This window comes from Anoplopoma fimbria, chromosome 9 (genome assembly GCF_027596085.1).
Source record: "Anoplopoma fimbria isolate UVic2021 breed Golden Eagle Sablefish chromosome 9, Afim_UVic_2022, whole genome shotgun sequence".
Taxonomy (NCBI): domain Eukaryota; kingdom Metazoa; phylum Chordata; class Actinopteri; order Perciformes; family Anoplopomatidae; genus Anoplopoma; species Anoplopoma fimbria.
This window is the reverse complement of record NC_072457.1, coordinates 21564944-21586244: the sequence shown is the minus strand read 5'-3', so window position 1 is coordinate 21586244 and position 21301 is coordinate 21564944. Positions and strand designations below refer to the sequence as shown.

At 42.1% G+C, this 21301-nt stretch overlaps 1 protein-coding gene across 1 annotated transcript; it reads right to left on the bottom strand.

Moving 5' to 3' along the window:
• Positions 1-4332: 4332 nt before the first annotated feature.
• On the bottom strand, positions 4333-21082 carry LOC129095529 (transcription activator BRG1). Its single transcript, XM_054604008.1, is given in 35 exon segments — positions 4333-4817; positions 5383-5522; positions 5690-5822; positions 6712-6813; positions 6965-7073; positions 7849-7903; positions 7906-7950; positions 7986-8109; positions 8251-8469; positions 8570-8647; positions 8772-8999; positions 9872-10035; positions 10179-10345; positions 10512-10558; positions 10890-10976; positions 11779-11886; positions 12091-12204; positions 12324-12566; positions 13088-13198; positions 13370-13436; positions 13576-13739; positions 13855-14002; positions 14143-14252; positions 14333-14390; positions 15187-15317; positions 15927-15974; positions 16085-16258; positions 16381-16554; positions 16683-16856; positions 16966-17092; positions 17344-17602; positions 18015-18110; positions 18301-18846; positions 20160-20292; positions 20867-21082. Coding segments are annotated over 35 exon segments (4935 nt in total). The 3' UTR covers positions 4333-4781.
• Positions 21083-21301: the final 219 nt, after the last annotated feature.

Below are 21301 nucleotides of genomic sequence, written 5' to 3'. Positions count from 1 at the left end.
TGTGCGCGCATGCACGTTACATTTCTGACTACACCGGTGTTGTACACAATTCAGTAAAACATCGACTTCCCTGACCTCCGAAGTGAGTCATATTGAACAAAGACATTAGTGAAAAGAATCAATCTGTGACTCTTAACAAGAGACAATAGGCCCTTTTCACTGTAGACATTTTGATTTGTCATAGCAGTTAAAGGACAGGTGGAACTAAATATATTCACAATGGCTTTGTTCTGTGTCCCTACAAACCATAAGAGTGTGACAGAGAACCAGGATTCACAATACCAGAACCCTTAAACTGAAACATTAGTTATATCATTATTTACACCTGTTCTTTTCCTACTGTGACATGTCAAAATGTCCCCTGTGAAAAAGGTCTGTCGTATTATCTCTAACCAACTTTGACCAACACATTTTAAACAAGGACGCTGTTTTGGTGTTTTTTCCCTGAAGAGTTGACATTTTGGAGACAAACGATTTCAGCATTAATATGTTTTCTTTTCAATCCTATTCTTTTTAAGTCATTTGAAAAACACTGCATAAATGCAAAATACTAAATAAATGAGTTTTGCTTAGTTGACAAAAATCGTACCAATCTTTATCCTGTTCTGCTGCACATGTAGAAAATGTATTAATCATATTAACATCACGTAGGTGCAATGCTACCAACACAGCGTCAATAAGAACAAAAAGGTAGCGCCTGCACACTACTCTGCCTCACAGTTTTCATTGTGAGAATATTTGGATCCTACTCGGATCTCTGTTAGGTCAGAATGCTTGAAATGTGGGAACAACACTCGTATTTTATACATAATGCAAATTAACAGGCAAACAAGCTCTATGATAGCAGTTGTGGTTCATCCCAACAACAACAAAAAAGTACATCGAAAAAAGTACATGAAAAACAGTAATACAATAGCCATTCCTCTAAATATCTAACACATATATTTATCATAACATATACCAGAAACTATATCACCGATGCTCACAGGGACCCGCTCTAACTACAATGTTTGCTGTGCAGAAAACATGAAACATAGAGTTAACTGAGGATTACATATCTAAGTGCAAGTTAGTATTTATCCAGACAGGCCTTCATAGAGCCTTGACTTCTTATCATATACTCGATATCAACGACAGCTCTGAACAAACAGACAACAAAGACTCGGCGAGGCAGACAGACAGACTTTATCTAATGGTGACTGACTGTGTGCACAGTATGTGTATGTTTTCTTGTATGTCCAGTGACTCAGGGTCAACACGGTCGATAAGTCTACACACACACACACACACACAAACAAACACACTTTTTTATGGGAGCACGAGTGTGTCTTAACGTTGAGTGCTGTGTGTCGCTTTCACAACTCAAGGTAATTTAGTCATTCAGGTCTTCTTACGTATACATTTACACATTTTCTAGTATTTTTAACACTGCTTAATAAAACTTGATTTAAAAAGCATATAAAGAAGAATAACTTCCTCTAAAAGATCCATCCATTGAATCTATAAATTGAAGTCTGTATATTTATTGCTGAAACACAGAATCATTATGTCATTATGAAGCTAGTAAAGAGAACTGTGGCCACGGACTTGTTTGAACAATAAAACATTTGTGGACATCACTGATGCTGCTCCTTTTCTTTCAGTTTGGGTCATCAGAGTAGAGCTCTTATGTGACACGTGTTAACTGTACACACTCAAGTGGCAGATGTGAACCCCAGACTAACAGCGGGTATCTTTTTTTACAACCTGTGAGCGGTTTTAGTTAAAGAGTCTGCTGCCCTCTCGTCTGTGCTGCCCCCCCCAAAAACAGATGTTAACAGCTGGCCTTGACTTGCTGATGGGATCCAGGAGTTCCTAGAAATCAGGAAACCCCCCAAACCCCCCACTCCCCCTCCTCGCTGTAAGGAGCAAACACTTTGACCCCCAACACAGACCTCAATGTCGAGGTCCTGTTTTAAATCCACGCACATTACCACAAACCCCACGAGTGCCAGCTTCCCTCCTCCGAACGGACGCCGTCCATTCAGCATGTTTCTCTCAGTGCCAGCCAACCCGCTTATAGAGTAAACATGGACATGAGCGGTACAGCAAGGTTGTTTATGTCCTCTGGATAAAGAGCGTCTGTATTCACTTATTTGCATGAGCAGGGAGTCGAGGTTTTATGTTGATGTTGATGTTGTATGTTATGTTGGAGGCATTGGCCAGGTTGGGGATAAGGTCAGGTCGGGCCAAAGCAACATCTACATGAAGTGACTCTACATTGTAGTGGCAAACTTTTCCTTCGTGAAAAGATTTGAATACAGGGACGTTTAGGCGGAAAGTGAAATTAAAAAGCTTTTCCTGCTTCACGAGGTAGCAGTGAAATGACAGATTGACCCGTGTTTGTGTGAGGCCTCCTCCTAGTGGTCAAACAGAGGCATTACATCAACATTTAATGATAGAAGTTTGAGCTGTTTTCAGGTTTATTGGGCCGCGAATGTAGAGCTTAGTCCCTCACTACAAGGCTTTTATTGTCCCCAAGAGATTCAAAAAAAAAAGACTGTCACTGAATGTCAGCGAATACATCCAAATTCATCAGGATAAGTATAAAACATCACATGAGGGCTGTAAATAATGAAGTTATTTTTGTAATTTACTGATCTGCTGATTATTTATTGAGTGTATGAAAAGTCAGAAAATATTGAAAAATGCATATCACAATTTCCCAGAGCCCCCAGTGACATCAATAAATAGCTGTCTTTTTTTTAATCAACAGTTTAAAACTCAAAGATATTCCGTTTACTATCATATAATACAAAGATAAAGAGAAAATTGGCATATTTTGGAAGCTGGAACCAGCACATTTTTGGCATTTTCCTTGAAAAATGTGACTAAAACCATCAATTAGTTATCAAAAAAGCTGCCAATTCATTTTCTGTCATCCGGCTAATGAGTTATTTTTTGCAGCACTACATCAAACAAATGACAACATTTGCTTTTACTGTGATTTATTGTTAAGTTTCGAGTTCCAGCGACGATGAGCACAACACGACACAGACAGACCTCGATCATTTAGAGGAGAAAACGTTGATGCTTTGGTTGTATGTCGTTCAGTCTACCGTAATGAAAAAAAGTACAGTGCTGAACTTGGCGAGCTGTACACACGTGCGTTGACATTATGCCCTAAAAAAACATTCTTTACAGTATATCCAACACCGTACAGCCGTGAGGCGTTCACAAGCAGAGAGGAGCCACTGTCCCTCTGGTCCTTTGTCTTAAAACAAACACAGAAAAAGTGCCAAAGTACATCGAACAGTTAAAAAATCTTTAAATCACCACACAACAGCTGAAGGAGAAGCAAGTAAAGTTACAGTACTCATTGATGAAATATGACTTCATGATTCATTAAGTCTACAATCAAGTTATAATAAGTGCTTATATTGGAAGTACACGGAGCAGCAATGTTGTTTTTTCACTGTACTTTACAGTGATCTGGACCCAACTCCATTAAACCTCAGTCAACTGTGGTGGGTTGCCAAAGAGCTTCTGAGAAGTCTGGAAACGCCCTGCGACCACAGCGAGCTGGATTCACTACTTGCCCAACAGTGAGCGCCGGTCACAGATATGCGATGTGCACACACCTCTGTCATCACAGCGGCTGTTGTTACAACACTAATCACCACGGTGAAAACATCAGGTATGTATGTCCAGGTAATGAGAGGGAAGGGAAGGTAGTATGTGGCTGAAAACACAGCTCCGTCTGTAAACATTTTCTGTTTACATTCAATGTTGTTTGCTTCACTTTACTGGATCCCGCCAGTTTTAGCTCCTCGGGTTAGCTAAGGACTCACTCTGGATCACAATTTGTCCAAACAAAATTACAAAATCGGGATAAATAATGCGGCCACAGGAAATGAAATGTCCTGTTGTGTCAGAGTTTTACTAACTGAACCTTTATTCCTCTTAAAGAATGCTCAGTTTAGTTGTGATGGCAACACTTAAAGCATTTATAAGCACTTTTAATAATTAATAATAATTGGTTTAGAACACACTATTATGTACTTGTGAGCAGATATACGCATTTATTATTGTACTTATCAACAGCTATAACTCCTCCTACAGTCAGCCATAAGTCAGCCATAATATAGTAAAACACAGTAGTAATAATGTAAAATGTGTCTTCATATGAAAATTACATTTACCTAACAATAATAAAAACGTCCTTATAGCTGCGTACAACTACATTATAGCACGTTATTAACCATTTATTACCTGCGTTTATATACTGCTTATAAATGGTAAATAGCTTGACTTAAACAAAAGTATTACAGTTTTAATTGTTGCAATCCAGAAGTGGGAAATTACAAATGTCTTCATGGCATTTGAAGTATATTTCCTAAATCGAGCTGATTCCCAGTAGTGTTTTCAAAATCATTCTCATAAAAACTGATCAAAAAAGTTCCTGAAAAAGCACACAAAAATAAAAAGCTGATGTGATCCGACTGTGCTCAGTTGTTTTTGGACCAAGGCTCCAACAGAGAGACAGAAAAAGTTGAATGCAGCGATGTGCATAGTCCAATGAATTTGTGCATTTCATGATATTGTGTGTACATCGTTTCCCTGTGATGGCGATACGTATCTGTTCCTGCATTGACAGTGCTGCAAACCTCTCTTCTATTTGAGTCCTATGACATTTGATGAATGGTGGATGGAGTTGACAGAGGTGTGTTTTATTTACTGTAAATGCAGTGCTTGAGGTGCTGGAGTATCCATTCAAACCTCCTTCTCTCCAACAGTACAGTTCAGGACTCCTCGTCAGTGGCACTGGGGGAGCGCTCCTGGAGGAGAGATACAAGAGAAAACTAGAGAATGTCTGGAATCATTTTGTAAACTGCAGCCCCACCCAAATCTAAACAATGATAATACACCTGATAAGACTTTGATAAACTGATGACAATCATGGGATATGTGTGTCATGACCTTCTTTTTTAGTTCAGCAACTGAGTTCGAAAATAACATCTGGCAATGTGAAGAAACAGTTTTAAAGATCCACACCAAAACCTTCCACCAAGATCAAGGTTAAAGGTTAAACAATATTCTCACTCTCTGAAGGAATAAAACTTTTTTTTAACTTGACCACAGCCTTAAATTTGTTCTTTCAACAAACACACATCCCATATGTCAACAGTACCCATGAATAACTATGTAGGTCATCTGTTTGTTCACCTTTACTTAGACCTCTGAATAACAACTTTTTAAAGCCCTGTTGAGACTGAACGTGTTAAAAGGAACTCGTTGTTTATCTGCTTCAATCAATAAAAGGAAGTACTGTGTTATGCTAACAAGACAAAAATATGGTGGGTTCCTTAAAACTCAAACTGGCCATGGTAAACAGTTAGTTACCTCTTCCTGCTCGTCCTCAGAGTCGTCATCACTGACAACAGGTTTGGCTCTGCTGCGTCCTGATCGTCTGCTGCGTCCCTTTCCTCGATCTCCACCTTTATCCTTCCTTCCCAGACGGATCTTCACTTTCACTGAACGAGCTCAAGACAAACACAAAGACGTATGAATCATGTTTATGGTTTAAATAAAGATTCAAGCAGGAAAAAAGTGTCAAAAGTGTTGACTTTGAAAGATAACTTACATTATACAAAGTAAACCAGAAAAAAACTGTCCTGTACTCTCTCTTCACTCGGACATGTAAGCTTACATTCAGACTCGGATCCTTCCTCCAGCTCCTCTTCCTCTTCCTCGCTCTCCTCTCCCTCACTTTCCTCCTCCTTCTCGATCTTTTGCCTCAAACTGGTGAACACTGACTGGAGGACGATGGAGTCTTCATATATCTGCTCACATGGTAGAAAACAACTGTTTACTATCAACATCCAGTACATAGAGGCAACAACGACGCTTTCAGTGACCACAGGTCATGTGTGGTTTTTAAGACTTTAGCATTTTATGATTGGGGCAGATTGAGAGAAAAAGTAATCTGCCATGCAGGATATAGAGGGCTGCTGGGTCAATCACAAACAAGATGCAGATATTCTAAAGTGAAATTGCAATTATAGTTTTAAAGGGACAGTTGTCCCCCAAATAAAAAAAATACATATTTACCCTCTTACATGTAGTGATATTTATCAGTCGAGATTGTTTTGGTGCGAGTTGCCTAGTTTTGAAGATATTGGCAATAGAGATGTCCATCTTCTCTCCATTATAATGGTACTATATGGCACTCGGCTTGTCGTGCTCAAAGCGCAAAAAAATACACTTAAAAACTCAACAGCAATGTCTCTTTCCAGAATAGAGAGCAGTTTCATGTAGGAACTATGGTTGAAAGAAGTAGTTATTCCAAAATGATATATATATATATATATATATATATACAGTATATTTCTCCAAAACCAGGCAACTCGCACCAAAGAAATTTAGATTGATAAATAGCACTACAGGTAAGAGGACTGGTGAACTATCTTGTTTCCTTTAATATTGACCTTCAGGTCAGGATATCACAAAAGAACACAGTTAAAATATGTATAATGTCCTCCAAGTTTCCTAAATAAAGAACAAGTAGTGGCTGACATGAAAGTAAGACATACTGTATATTAATTTCTGCAGTGGGTAAAAATCAGTCATACACCATGTGAGAGCCGTATACACTACTCTCACTGAACAGTACACAGTGGAGACGAGGACAGCAGTTGTTTTTTCTGCATTCGTGAGTGAAGTAAGTCTCACTAGCGATCCTTCCAGGTTGAAGGTCTGAGCGTTTTGGAAGAGCAGCATGACGTCTCTCTCCAGGTCACCCAGACTGCGGTAGCGATGACCTCGAATCCTCTCCTACAGCGAGGAGACAGAATGTGCATCACTAAGTATACAACAGAATTGTTTCTGTTGATCCTTAACATTTTCTATTGTTGTTGTTTGGGTTATCCTTTGCTAATTCAGTGACTAACTTCCCCCCCCAAAACTTTTTTTTTCCTGATCTAACCTTGATCTTTCTGAAGTCCACAGGCTTGCGGATCAGTTCGTAGTACTCCGGCAGCTCTTTTCGAGAAGGCAGCTGGATGAACACCTCGCTCAGCTGACGCCCACTGGCGCTGCAGGAAATGACATCAGGATAAGCGTAACATCAGCATCTGAAAGCTGATTGAATTCATCTTATCAAATTCCCCTTTATTTATTTATTCTATTCAAACACTTTGGGTGAGAGTTGACTTATAACTTTCAAAATGACTCTTATTTATGAATAAAAATGTTAATTTCAGCTTCAGAGTTCAGATCCGCTCCGGTTTACCAGTTTCTAGTTTAAATGTGGATTTTTTAAAAACATTCTTTGAAAAAAACTAAACATTAGTTCCTCTGTTAACCATAGCCCACAGTTATTATACATAAAACACTGTTAACTAACATATAAAACAAATTAAATAACCTTTGTGCTGTTTAGAGTAGCATGACATTGCAAAGCGCAAAGTGTTGAACGCATGTTTGGTGACTAATTAATAACTTCTACGCAAACACAGTGCTCTTTTTCTCACCAAGTACTAGTATCAAGTGTTGTCCATGAAATTGATGCCATTTGTATGACATCTAATGTGTAAATTCATAAACACGATAATCTAAATGTCTGATTCAGTAATGTTTCGGTGAGGGCAAAAAAAGTGTGTAAGCTCTTGTGAAAAGTGCATGAGGACTTTCCTCAGATTCTATAGATGTTCAAGGATGTGCAACATTCTTCTCTTTTAGTCCTTTAGCTGGCCGTAAACTTAAAATTGCTGGTCACAGTTTCACAGCAGAAAAGCGTGGGGGTGGTCGGTAAAAATCTATCTACATCTTTAATATCAGTTTAAAAGCAGCAGAAAACATGAGAGCTACCTGTCTTTATACTTGATGACGGCGTCCACGATCTTCTTCATCTTCTTTGAGAGGGCGGGGGGTTGGGGGAGAGTTTCTCAGCAGGCGGTCGCCCCTCTTCCTCTGCCTCTTCCCATCCTCGTCTTTGTCCCCTCTACCTCGTCCCCCCGAGGAAGAGGAGGGGCCGGGGAGATCCAGGTCGCGGTCCCGCCTCCTCTTTCTGGTCGTCTTTTTGTGACGCACCTCTTCCTCCACCTCGTCCAGCGTTCCCTCCTCTATCGCCTGCACGGGAAACACAGACTGCAAGATTAAAACAAAGGTATTGATCACACAATTTGCTCCAGAAAGCAAAGAGCTTTTATTTTGTATTTATATTTGACATCTGTTTCTCAGCTCTGCCCTTCTCCCATTGAGGCTAATCACCTTGAGCCACTGCTTCTCCGTCAATGAGTCGCTGTAGTCCACCTCCTTTCGCTGCCGAGATCCACGTCCAAACATCTTCTCCTCCTCCTCCTCGCAGGTCAGCCGCTCAACCTCGGCGTCGTCCTTCATGATCCAGGTGGGCAGCTCGTCCTCCTCCATCAGACGAGGTTTTCGCCGAGGGTTACGGGCATCCTCGCGACGGCGGTCCAGGTCCATACGCTGAGGGAGGGAGAGAAGGAAAAAATAAGGGCAACAAAACAACCATGTAGGTAAAGGAGGTATGTCTGTATGAGCTGTAATTTATCCTCCAAACACTGACCATGAACTGGTCGAACTCCTCCTCGCTCCTGGCAATCATCTGGTTGACTGTCTCGTCGTCTGGCACCTCATCCTCCTCCTGAACACAGCAGGCACACATTGGCAAGCAGTGTATAAGCAAGCTCACTCTTAAAAAAAACGGGGTGTTTTCGGTGTACGCACGCACACACATTAATGCGTAGACACACTTCCTGACCCCAGACCTCGTCCTGCTCCTCGTGTTCCAGGATGGCCTGCAGGAAGGCCCTGCGCTCGTGGCTGGAGGACTTCTGGTCAAACATGCCGGCCTGAATGACCTTTTGGTCCACGTTCAGTTTGTATTTGGCAGCGGCCAAAATTTTCTCTTCAACGCTGTTGACCGTGCAGAGACGCAGCACGCGCACCTCGTTCTGCTGACCGATGCGGTGGGCTCTGTCCTGAGCCTGCAGGTCCTGGAGGAGGAGAAGGGAGTCAGTGCACGTACAAATGTATCTGGAGCACAAGAGTGGGTTTCACATTGTTATAAAGACCAGTAGGCAGAAGTCAACAAGCCGCCACTACAGCACAGAAAAGAGTTTAGAAGTTGTTTTTTTACATGTGATGCAACAGGTTTCTTACGCTGCAGTTACAAGTGGGTTTACAGAAATGATTTCTGCCTCCAACGAGAAACTCCTTATATATTATGCTTATAGCACTGTATAATTACAGTTATAAGTATATGCTCATAAATATTCATAATGCTTTATAACAATAATCATAACACATTATAAATAATTTTATAATGACTTATAAGGGCAAGCATCATGATACTTCATAATATCTGGTCAATCACACACTCTTTTTGCAAGGATGTATTATAATTCCTAGAGTTGTAATACATTGTAATCTTTTATTTATGCTGTATAGTCACTGTTATAATGTGTTAAAATGTGTTTATAAGTTAATCTAAGCGGTCATTGTGTGCTTTAAGTAAAGTAAAAATAAATGTTCTAAAATTTTGTTTGTCAATGACCATTTAAAGTAACTTATAATCATATATATATATATCATGGCATAATAAAAAGATTATAATGTGTTAAAACTATGGGAATTATAATACACAAAAAAAACTCATAAGTCATTATAAAAACCTTAACGTGTAATGATTGTTAGAAAGCATTATGAATATTTATGAGTGCTTATTACTATAATTATACAGTGCTATAAGCAGATTATAACGCATTATTCATATGTTATTATTGCATTATAGATGAATCTCAAAGCAACTTAAAGTCAGTGTGATTAAACAGTGTCTTTTGTAAATGAAAATAAACGAGCATCACACCTGGTGTGGATTCCAGTCAGAGTCAAAAATAACCACAGTGTCAGCAGACTGCAAGTTCAGGCCTAGACCTCCAGCTCTTGTGCTCAGGAGGAAGATAAAGTAGTCCGACCCCGGTTCATTGAATGTCTTCAGCAACATTCCTCGATCCTCCGCTTTCGTAGTGCCTGAGATGTAAGAGGTGGGAAGAGAGAAGGAAAGCACACGAAGGAAATAAAGTAAAACAAGCAGCAAAGTTTTACAGAAGGAACGAGATTTCAGGAAAAAGAATGAATGAAATTCACAACCATCTACAAGTAAACTGTCTCACCATCCAGACGCAGATACTTGAAGCTGCGATAGGCAAAGTAGTCCTCCATGATGGTCATAAGCGTGGTCATCTGACAGAAGAGCAGCACTTTGTGGTTTGTGACATTCAGCTTTGGCAGGATTCGATCCAACACCTCAAACTTTCCCGATGCCCGATACAGGTCAGGGCTAACGTTAAGGTAGGCAGATTGGGTTACAAGGGTTACAGTGTGTGTGTGTGTGTGTGTGTGTGTGTGTGTGTGTGTGTGTGTGTGTGTGTGTGTGTGTGTGTGTGTGTGTGTGTGTGTGTGTGTGTGTGTGTGTGATCTTGACCTAGAGAGGAATCAGCACTTACCCCTGGACTATCCCACCAGTGAATCCTAAATGTTCAGAGAAAGATTCCTGCAAAGCAATCAAAAACATATTCTGTAATTAAGTCAAATACACAAAGTCGAACACTTCAGCTTCTGGCATTATTTAAAGCTTGTACTGCTAAGCTTCCTATTGTATTCAAAGCACTTTACAAGGTTGTTGCCGATCAATCACCCATTCACACACACTCACACACTGATGGCAGAGAGCTTCCATGCAGGGTGCTGGCCTGGCCATCAGCAAATGGGGATCAGCGGATTGAACCTCTCTACCTTCTTACCTCCTGTCAAATCTACACAGAACGCAGTAAAACAAATAACTGAGGGACTAAATGTTTTTGCATCACACTCCTCAGTAGTACCTCTATTTGCTGGAACATGTACGGGTGGTTACAGATCTTCCTCAGCTGCATGATGGTGTTCATCAGGGTCTTTGTGCCTCCTTTACCCTGGTGAATGTAGCCAGATATAATGTACAGCTTGTAATCACAATGTTATTCTTTCATTCAACGTATATTCATAAAGGGTCGTCCAAAGACAGTCATCAATTCTCCCTCAATGCTTCAATTTAAGCAATAAATATTTAAATGTGAGAATGAAAATTAAACTTCTGCATCAGCAAAAAAGTATTTTCTTTTTGGTTTTTTATGAATGTCAAATAAGCAATTCAAGTCTGTTCTCCCAGTGAAAGCCAAACATCTACTTGACCCGTCTCCTTTATAAATCTCCAAGTACTTTCATTTAAATGATCTAGTGCCACATATTGTCTAGTCTGTAACTAGAATTAACACTTTGTGTTTTTTTGCCAACCGCATCCATGTCTGTTCAAAATGTCATCACTTCATAATTTTTATCATCTTACACATTTTTTTGAAATTGTCCTAATAAGAATATATATTTTCTTAGTAATGGCCAAAAACGTGTCCAACTTGAATCCAAGTGGACATTTGTGCCAAATTGGAAGAAATTCCCTCCACGCGTTCTTAAGATATTGCTTTCACGTGAATTTACCAAACTGCACAGACCACCAGAAAACACCATGCCTCCAGCCACGGATGTCCTCATCATGTTGCACAACTATCATCTACAGAATTTAAAAAAAAAATTGATTCTTGAAAGAAAAGAGACAGTATTGGGCACATAAACTTCCTAAAACAAAAAAACAGAGTAGAAACTATTTTATTTTGGTGTTGTTAAGTTATAATGACGCCTGAACCAAATTCCCACATTGTCGAGTGTTTATGCCCTCACCTTCTTGTCCTTCTCAGATCCATCAGTGAGCAGGACCCCCTTGGCCTGCATGTGCCTGTACAGCACCCTCTGAAGAGACGACATGTCACACTTTATCACGTATTCCACCTGACGGAGAGGAGAGACGGGGGGAACTAATGAAAGAAGTTTACCTGCAATGCATAATATTATATTGTAAAAAATACTAGTGAACACTAAAAGTTTTTTCTTTCCCATCTATTAGGAGATCATCTGTACTAATATTTGTTCATGTATTAGAATATCATATGTGTTAGTTTGTCTGCTGTGTGTGCTGAAATAAGTGAAACATGCCTTCTCTGGAAGCTGTGCCTCCACTTCCTTCTTTAATCTGCGTAACAGGAAGGGCCGAAGTACTTTGTGGAGACGACGGATGATCAAGATGGTCTCCTCTTCATTCAGGTCCACCTGGGGAGTAGAAGAAGCAGACATTTGGCAAGACTCTTTTAAAAAAAAAAAAAAAAAAAAAAAAAAAAAAAAAAAAAAAAGGAAACGTGACATGGCTACAACTGAGGCCTTCTCTCCACCTTCTCTCCAGTCATGGCGAACGGTGCGTTGAACCACTGCTCGAAGGTGATGCAGCTCTTGAAGATGGTGGGCAGGAGGAAGTTCAGCAACGCCCAGAGCTCGGGTAGTTTGTTCTGCAGCGGAGTGCCTGTCAGCAGGACCCGCCGTGGGGCCAGGTAGTGGGTGTTCAGGACCTGGGTCAGCTTGCAGTGGTGGTTCTTCATACGGTGGCCCTCGTCCACGATCATGTACTTCCAGCGAATCTGGTGGGGTTGACGAGACGGGAGAGGCACGTTTTGATTAAGTCGCTACTATGCTGTCTAACTGCATCCAAATGACCAAAAACAGAAAGTGCTCATCAGGAAAGATCTCTTGTCCTCTCTGTCCTCATGAGCCACGCTGGTTTCGGCCCAAGCCAAAGCTTTTACAGCGACCACACGGGCACATTCTTGCCTGAACTACAGCACCCACCTTTGAGCAGTCAGGGAGCCTATATGACTACATGAGCACATAGCAGCATGACGGCCACAGAGGATAGTGGGGGAGACGCGGTTTACAGGCGGTGTCAGTGTGGCAGCACCTAGGAGAAAGCACTGACATGCAGCAGGGGGGTCAGATTGGCCAGGATGAGAAACTTTTAGACTTTTGGGGATTTAGGGAGTGGGAGACGACAAACAAATAAACACCTCAAGCAAATGATTTAGAAATAGGAATGACACTATGACGGCCTGGGGGTGTTTGTGCGTGTCCTTCCGCTCGTGTTTGTTTGTACATCCGTTCTCACCTTGGCCAGTACTTGTTTATCCTTGATGATGTACTCGTACGTGGTGAGTAAAACATTGAACTTGCCGCTGCGCAGTTGTGGGACGAAGGCTCTTCTGGCGGCAGGAGATCCCTGAAAGCCAACATTTGTTAAATTACAGATATAAAAGAAGAAAAAGTGTAATAAAAAAAAAAATCTCCTTCAATACATTGACTTCAGCAGGTCACAATATTTTACAAATAAAAGCCACATGCCAATAATCAGTGCATTTTAAGAAACACTCATTCTTGCTGCAAAGCCCACCTTGTAGGACACTTTCACAACCGTCGGTGCCCACTTGTCAAACTCATACACCCAGTTGGAAAGAGTTCTGTCAATGAGAGACAGCTCTGTTGTCATTCAGCATTACAAAATCCATTTTTTTTCTTTATTTGTAGTGTAAATTACTTCGCTGAAGAAAGAGAAACAACAGAGCCAGATATTTTTGCAAATGAAGAGGTTACACTAACGAGAGGGGTACAATGATGAGGTAGGGCCCATTGAGCCGTTTGAGCTCCATGAGGTACGTGATGAGGGCGATGGTTTGGATGGTTTTTCCCAAACCCATCTCATCCGCCAGGATCCCATTCAGGTTGTTGTTGTAGAGGGAAACCAGCCACTCCAGACCTTTAACCTGACAGACATGGAAGGGTCAGTCAGGTGAACCATTTACGTATCTCCCTTGTTAAGTCATAAAATTAAAAATGAGAGTGAATATCATGTAATTGATCCGATTGGGCTTTATTCACCTGATACTGTTTGAGTTGTCCGTTTATTAACAAACTGGACTGTTTCTCCACCTTCTCTGTGACAGCGTGAGCCACGGCATAATAAGACTGGAGGCCACGGGCGAACGCCGCGCCGCTGTATTCGTCATCCACATCCTGCTTAGCGTTTCTGCAGAGGACACACGTAGAAGCTTATTCAATCATTTCATAAATACCTGATGGGCACATGCTTTAGTTTGTTTGGGTGGCCTTGAGAACACAACTGGTACAAATATGTATTTAAGTGTAGTACTCCATATGTGTACTCACTCGATGATGTGCCGGACGTCCACCTCTGACACGTCTTCGCAGTCAGGGTCTGTAATCTTCTTCTTTTCCTCCACCTGAGTAGCTGACGGCTGAGGCTCCTCCTCTTCCTCCTGCCAGACAGCTTGTCAGTGACTGGTAGCAGTGAATGTGAAACTGGCTTCATGTCTACATGTCTTTTAAAACAACCCACCTCCTCCTCTTCCTCCTCCTCGCTGTCTTCACTGTCTGAGCGAGGAGCCACCTCATAACTGGACAAAATACGAATATACTCATATTAGATTGACTAATGGACCCTGTATCTGCACATTTCAACTTTACAGATCATCCTCATGCACATATACATTTTTACACACACACACAAAAGTATTTAAGAGAATAAAATGAAGAAAAACTGGCTTAAGGAGACAGTAGCCAGCTAGCAGCCATGTGAGGCTATAACGTTAAACATACACGGAAAATGTATTATGACAAACTGTAAAGACAACTTTTGCGAATAAAACTTTGTAAAATATTCATTCTTCATTACAACTCAACTTTCATAAGTGACATACAGGTTAACACTTAGCCGACATTAACATGTTGACAGGTAGCATATAATCAAATTTAGCCTGTTAGCATCATAATGGTATCAACATGGTTATGTTTAGCAATGTAATGTTAAGCTTACTAGCATACAGTAAGCATGATTTTGTTGATGACATCACAGATTTATCATTTTTCCCTCTGGACCATGAATTTCCTAGGTATTCATCCATTGCAGCATTTCAGGGCTGGGCAGGGGGGAGAAAATCAAATACCTAATAATAATAATAATAATAATAATAATATAATATATAATAGTAATAATAATAATATAATATTGTTTACCAAATACCTCAATATTGATATGTTATGGTTCAGAAAATTATATTAATATTAATGTAATGCATTGTTTAGAAACAGGAAAAGACCGAGACCTTTGAGCAGACCAACAGACGGACAGACAGTGACAGACACACACATTCTCACACACAATTCACTGTTTTTCTCTCCAGCCGGTCTCACCCAGGGTTCATCTCCAGCCAGGTATCCAGCTGTCCGGCCTTAGGAGCGTCCAGTCCTGTCAGGATGTTCCCACTGTCCACGTGGATGACCTTCACAGGCAGGTCACTCATCTGACTCGTCTCATCCAGAGGCTGCAGGGGACCAAGCAAGTTATCTATTGGGCTAGTTTCATTAGGCTGGGTTTAAACAGTGGCTGATTGAAAAGAGACTAAGCTTCAGATGGTTACGACTGTGTGTAGAGGTTAAGTTAAACAACCAATGAGTATCAAGCAAATATCCAGTTTAAGTACAGTGTATGCTGTATGAATATTATTTCTACACTTATGCACACATGGCATTGCTATGGCTTTGAAGTTTGGTCATGAGTTGCAGATAGCCATTGTTTTAAATATGTATATATAATATGGTGATGTTTGTAAGGGCCGCTTTGTGCACTGTGAAAATATAGTTTATCCAAATTTGCTTTAAAAAATCAGTATGGGAGCAAACAGCTTGCCATGACGATATATTTGAAAGTAAAATATTACCCAGCTGAAGCTTTGTGTGAATTTTGGTCTATGATGTATTTAAAAGGACGTCATTATGGAGACTGTGAAACCAACATATTTAAAGAGCAAGTTTATCACAAAAGACAGTGACTTTGAATATCCACTTTAACCACTTATTTCTAACTTGAATAGATACACAGTAATATCTGCAACAATTTTAATGCCATTATTACAAAGGCTGCATCTGCTCACCTCTCCATCAGGACCCATGGCAGCGGTCTGACTCTCAGCGATCTCCAACTGCGAGACAAGAAGAAGCTGACTAATCACAACAGAGAAACACATAAAACTCTGAAAGTCGTTCATTGTCACAAACGAGGATGCAGGTGCTGGAGTTTCTGTTTACATACCTTCTTCTTTTTCTTCTTCTTCTTCTTTTTCTCCTTGAGGGCCTGCGCAGCTTTGTGAGCTCGGACCAGCTCGGTGAGGTTGGCGACGTACTCGTCCGTTTGCTGCAGCAGGTAGGCCAGACGCTTGTCCTTCTTCTGGTCAATCAGTTTACGGTAGCCCTCCTCATCCTCAGCCTGGGGGGGGGACGGGACAGGGGGACAAAAGCACATACAGTGTGTTTAGGAACATGTGTGTACTGGCAAGTGTATATAACGTTCCTGCTTGTGTGACTGCGTTCCGTGTGGTTTCTCCTCACCATGAGCCTCCTCATCCTCTCCTTCTCGATACGCTCGTTCTCTTTCTTCTGCTCCCGTTCCGTGTTGGCGTGGTAGGTCGCCACTGCTTTGGTCAGTTTTTGCATTTTGCCCGTGATGGAGCGGTGGTACTCTTTGAAGTCTTTGGCGTGCTGCAGGATGCTGTTGAGGTACTCCTGAGATCAGAGCGCAGGTGGGTGACAAAGGGCAGAGCAGACGAAACACAGCGGAAGAGAGGAGTCATTAAAAAAAAAATACCGCTTTTATTCTCATAGGTGACATCCCGACTGTGTTTTTCCCCTACCTGATGTTTCTGTCTGCGTTTGCGCTCCTGCTCGATCTTCTGCTGTTTCTCCAGTTTCTCCGTGATGCGCGCCTCACGAAGAGACTGCCGCTTGCTTCGCTTGTAGGCCTTGGCATCGAGGGCGGTCTCCAGAGCCGTGTCCCGACGCATACACACCACCACCTCCTGACGCAGCTGTGGATAGTTAACGCACACGGACAAATGTGCAAACATATATACACATTACCACATGCAAAAAATGTGATGTGGAGAAGTTTAAGATTGAAAATTTGTTTGTGCATACCTGTCTCTGGAAGTTCAGCAGTCGGAGGGCTTTGAGCTCTATGGTAGCTTTGGTACGTAGATCACCAGCCAGAGAGCCCGGCAGGTTCTCCAGCTCAGCAATACGGTGAGTGATACGAGCCTGTAACCTGAGGGAGTACTAAGTTGCATTTTATAACAAATTATTTATGGATTTTGTTTTTTACTTTGGATTTTGAGTACCTCTGTTAGACAGAATACAAGAAGAAACAGTTTTGATTATAAATTTTGCAAGAAAACTCTCCAGAAGTGTACTGTTTATAGTTCAATATGCAGTCACCATTCAACCCTTCAGATTCAGTCATTTTCCGCTCCAGAAAAAGTAAATGAGATTAGGGAAAGTGTGAATCCCCATGCGTACCTGAACTCCCTCTCCTGCAGTATCTCCACTGGGTCGAGGCCGCAGGGTTTCTGAATGGGGGTAATGCGGTTCTGCTTGGCGTGGTAAGGCATCATGGGAGTAGGCTGCGCTGGCTGGCCAGGGGACTGAGTCTGTGGCGGCATTACTGGGGAGGCGGCCGGGGGAACAGAGGGCGGGGCAGGAGAGGGCCGACCAGTGGGCTGAGGGGGAATGAGCTTTTGGGGTGCGTTGGAGGGGGCTGCTGCGTTCACCATGGGACCTGAAAGGAAGTGATGAGTGGGAATGAAGGAAAGGTCTACGTTCAATATATAGAAAATGTATTATTTTAAATAAAAAAAACTTTTCGTTTCCCTATAATTCTGTTTTTGGAGGGGTTCAAGCAACATTAAGACCACAGGACACTGAAACCTAAAATCTTCTGTTGCACTGGAAGTTGTTTATTTTATGCTTAAAGGTAACCTGGGGAGTGATGACCACTGGTGGTACTATGGAGCAATGTTTTTAAGAGTGGGAATACTGTTTGTATTGTGCGCAAGCATGAGGACCCACATGAGGTTGATGAAGTACACATACCTGCTTTTGGTTTCACGCTATAAGGCAGCCAGAAACGTATCACATATTGTAAATCAGAGCTAGGCTTCACAAGCTCTCACAGCACCAGCACCATATACCTTCAGGCCAGGACTTGGGGGGTCCGTTTAGGTTTTGTCCCTGCATCCCCATGGTACCCGATGGGCCTGGAGGAGGCATGTTGGGACCCATCATTCCTAAAGAAACAAATATGTACTGAATACTTTAAGAGTACTGGTACATGTATAACACAAAACACAAGTAAGACTTTGGTGATAATTTGCCCAAACTATCATATGAAAAATTAATGTTACAGGCACAAATTTGTCTTCAATCAGTTACCCATCAGACCACAGGATATAGCTTATATTTCCCTTGCATGCTCACCATGAGCTCGACTGTAGCCCATCGGCCCAGGCACTGGTACTGGTCCTGCTGGCCCCACTATTGGCCCGCCTCCAGTTCCAGGAGCCAGGCTAGGCATCGGCTGCTGCATCCCGGGCATCGGCCTCTTCCCTTGGACAGCCATCTGCAGGTGGTCTGGCAGCGGCTGCCCCCGGGCCAGCATCTTGTAAGCCATGATCTGGGCTCTGAGTTGGTGAAGCTGGTTCTGGTTGAAAGGAGTAGGGCCGGCAGGACCTCCAGGGCACGGAGGACCTCCAGGTTCAAGGCCAGAGCCGAGGCTGGAGACCCCGACGGGGCCCAGGCTGGGTCCAGGGCTGGGGCCGAGGCCGGAGCTACCTGGAGGACCAGGACGGTTAATGGGACCCAGGGTATGTTGATCTCCACTGGGACCATCTAAAGATGCAGAGGCAGAGCCAGGACCACCAGAGGAGGAGGAGGAAGAGGATGATGGCATAAGAGGTCCAGAGGGGGGGCCATTTGAAGGGACAGGGCTGGAATGGTCAGAGCCACCCAAAGGAGAGTGGTAACCTGGAAGGACACATTTGATAGTTTGGGGAACATTTGTCCGACCAAGAAATAACCCTGAAAATAATCCAACAAATTAATATTTTTGTGGTTCATATCAAACAAATGAGACATAATGTGTTAATTGCTGTTTCCCCTGTTTCCAGTCGTGATGGGCTAACAGGCTGCCAGCTGTAGCTTCATATTTAATGTACCGACATGGGAGTGGCATCGCTCTTCTCATCTAACTCTTAGCAGGAAAGTGAATAAGCTGATTTCCCGAAATGTCTTAACTATCCCTTTAACAAAAGCCTGCAGCGTACCTAGATGAATAATGAGTCATTCCCTAACACTAATCAAATCCTGTCAGACTTGTTTCAATGTTGTTGCTGAAAACTCACCTCTTCATGAAGTACTACCCTGAGCCTTCCTCGTAGCACTTATTGCATTCGTATTAGTTTGTTGCACTTATTGTATTCGTATTAGTTTGTTGCACTTATTGTATTCGTATTAGTTTGTTGCACTTATTGTATTCGTATTAGTTTATTGCACTTATTGTATTCGTATTAGTTTGTTGCACTTATTGTATTCATATTAGTCTGTTGCACTTATTGTATTCGTATTAGTTTGTTGCACTTATTGTATTCGTATTAGTCTGTTGCACTTATTGTATTCGTATTAGTTTGTTGCACTTATTGTATTCGTATTAGTTTATTGCACTTATTGTACTTATTGTAATTTTTGCTTCTGCACTTATTGTATTCTTTTTTATTGCTTATTGTATTGGTTTATTGCTCTTAGATTATTGTTTTTGTTTAAGAAAGCACTTATTGTATTCTATTAGAGATGTTTAGTTTGTTGCACTTATGACTTCTGGTGACTAGTAGTTCTCTTGAATACCTATGTTGAATACACTTCTTGTAAGTCGCTTTGGATAAAAGCGTCTGCTAAATGACTGTAATGTTATGTAATGTAATGTTAACGCTGATTCACAGGGCTAATTCTGACTGTCTGTCTGTCTGTCTGTCTGTCTGTCTGTCTAGTCTAGTCTAGTCTAGTCTGTCTTGTTTCCCTCCCTGTATACCTTCCTTCTAGCAGAGGACAAGCTACAAAGTTGCTACCTGAATGGCAGCAGTGCTTTTGTTACATTAAACTGCCCTGCTGTGTTTTGATATATAAAAAAACAACTTTAAAGAGTTGTGATAATGGTTCATAACGGCTTGCTACCACAGCGACACTCCCTATGAGCCGGCCCGGCCACATCATCGCACAACTTGTCTTGCACAATGCTGGAAATGGGTGAAATTGTGCAAGCTTAGTCTAGGTAGCGTGCCTACCTTGTGAGTGTTGGTCTAGAGGGCTGGGCGGGGGGCCCATACCACTGTGCCCGCCCTGTCTCATTGACAGTCCCTTCATCTGGCTGAATCGGCCCTCCTCCCCCATGCTCTTCTCATGCAGGCTCTCCATGGACTGTGGGAGAAATCAAACAGGGCCAAAATGAAACTATTATCCTGCAAACATCATATAGTTACAATAGGGAAAAAGCACAACTGTAATAATATATAAAGTAAGGAGTGTGACAATTTCACACATATAGAGTACGAGTTTTCAACATGTATGGATTAATATGCAGCTGCAGTTTTATTTCGGTATTAGAGGCTAAAAGTAATAATTGCTTTCTGCAATATGGATTAGTGCTACAATGTGCCGTGTCAGCATGTGCCCATCGTGATGGAGTGGAGCCATGATGGATTTTAAATTGAAGGTGCAGTCACATGTATCTAATATGCAAATCTGTCCATGTAAATCCACAGCTAATCGAGTGTTATGTTTTTCTGTGGATTTAACATCCATATAGCTGCATGGTCCAGTCCACAGATTATGTGAATGTGATGCTTTAATTCCTTAATATGCATAAATAACATTCCATTTGTGGGACATGAATTTTAAAGTAATTGCTGACACACCACCTCGGTTTCCCAGAGGACTGGGATCACAGAGGTGGCGTGTCCCAGCGGAACGTCGGGGGTCTGTACGTCCTTACTTTGTGCAGAGAGTGCATGTTGTCCTGGCCGTATCCAGAGGTTCCCGGCTGAGAGTGTCCAGAGGACGGAGGGCCAGGGCTGGGGCCCATCATACTGTGAGAGGAGCCCGGGGAGGGCCCAGGGCTGGGGCCCAGCATGGCCCCTGGAGAGGGACCCGGACCAGGGGAAGGACCTGGGCGAGGGGTGCCACCCATGGGGGGATCTGGCGTTGACATCGCCCTGGATCTCCTGCTCCTCGGTGAGCAGCAGGGACCTTTAGAGAAATGACAGAGAGGAGGTGAGAGAGGGAGGAGGACAACGTGGTCTTTGCAAAACTCATTTTGCAATATGCAAAAGTAATTGATCTAAATCAGCGTTGATTTAGTGGTTTGATTGGACAAAACTGTCTGATCTATCTGGTTTAACTATGCCGTTGTGATAAATGATGTGGCTGC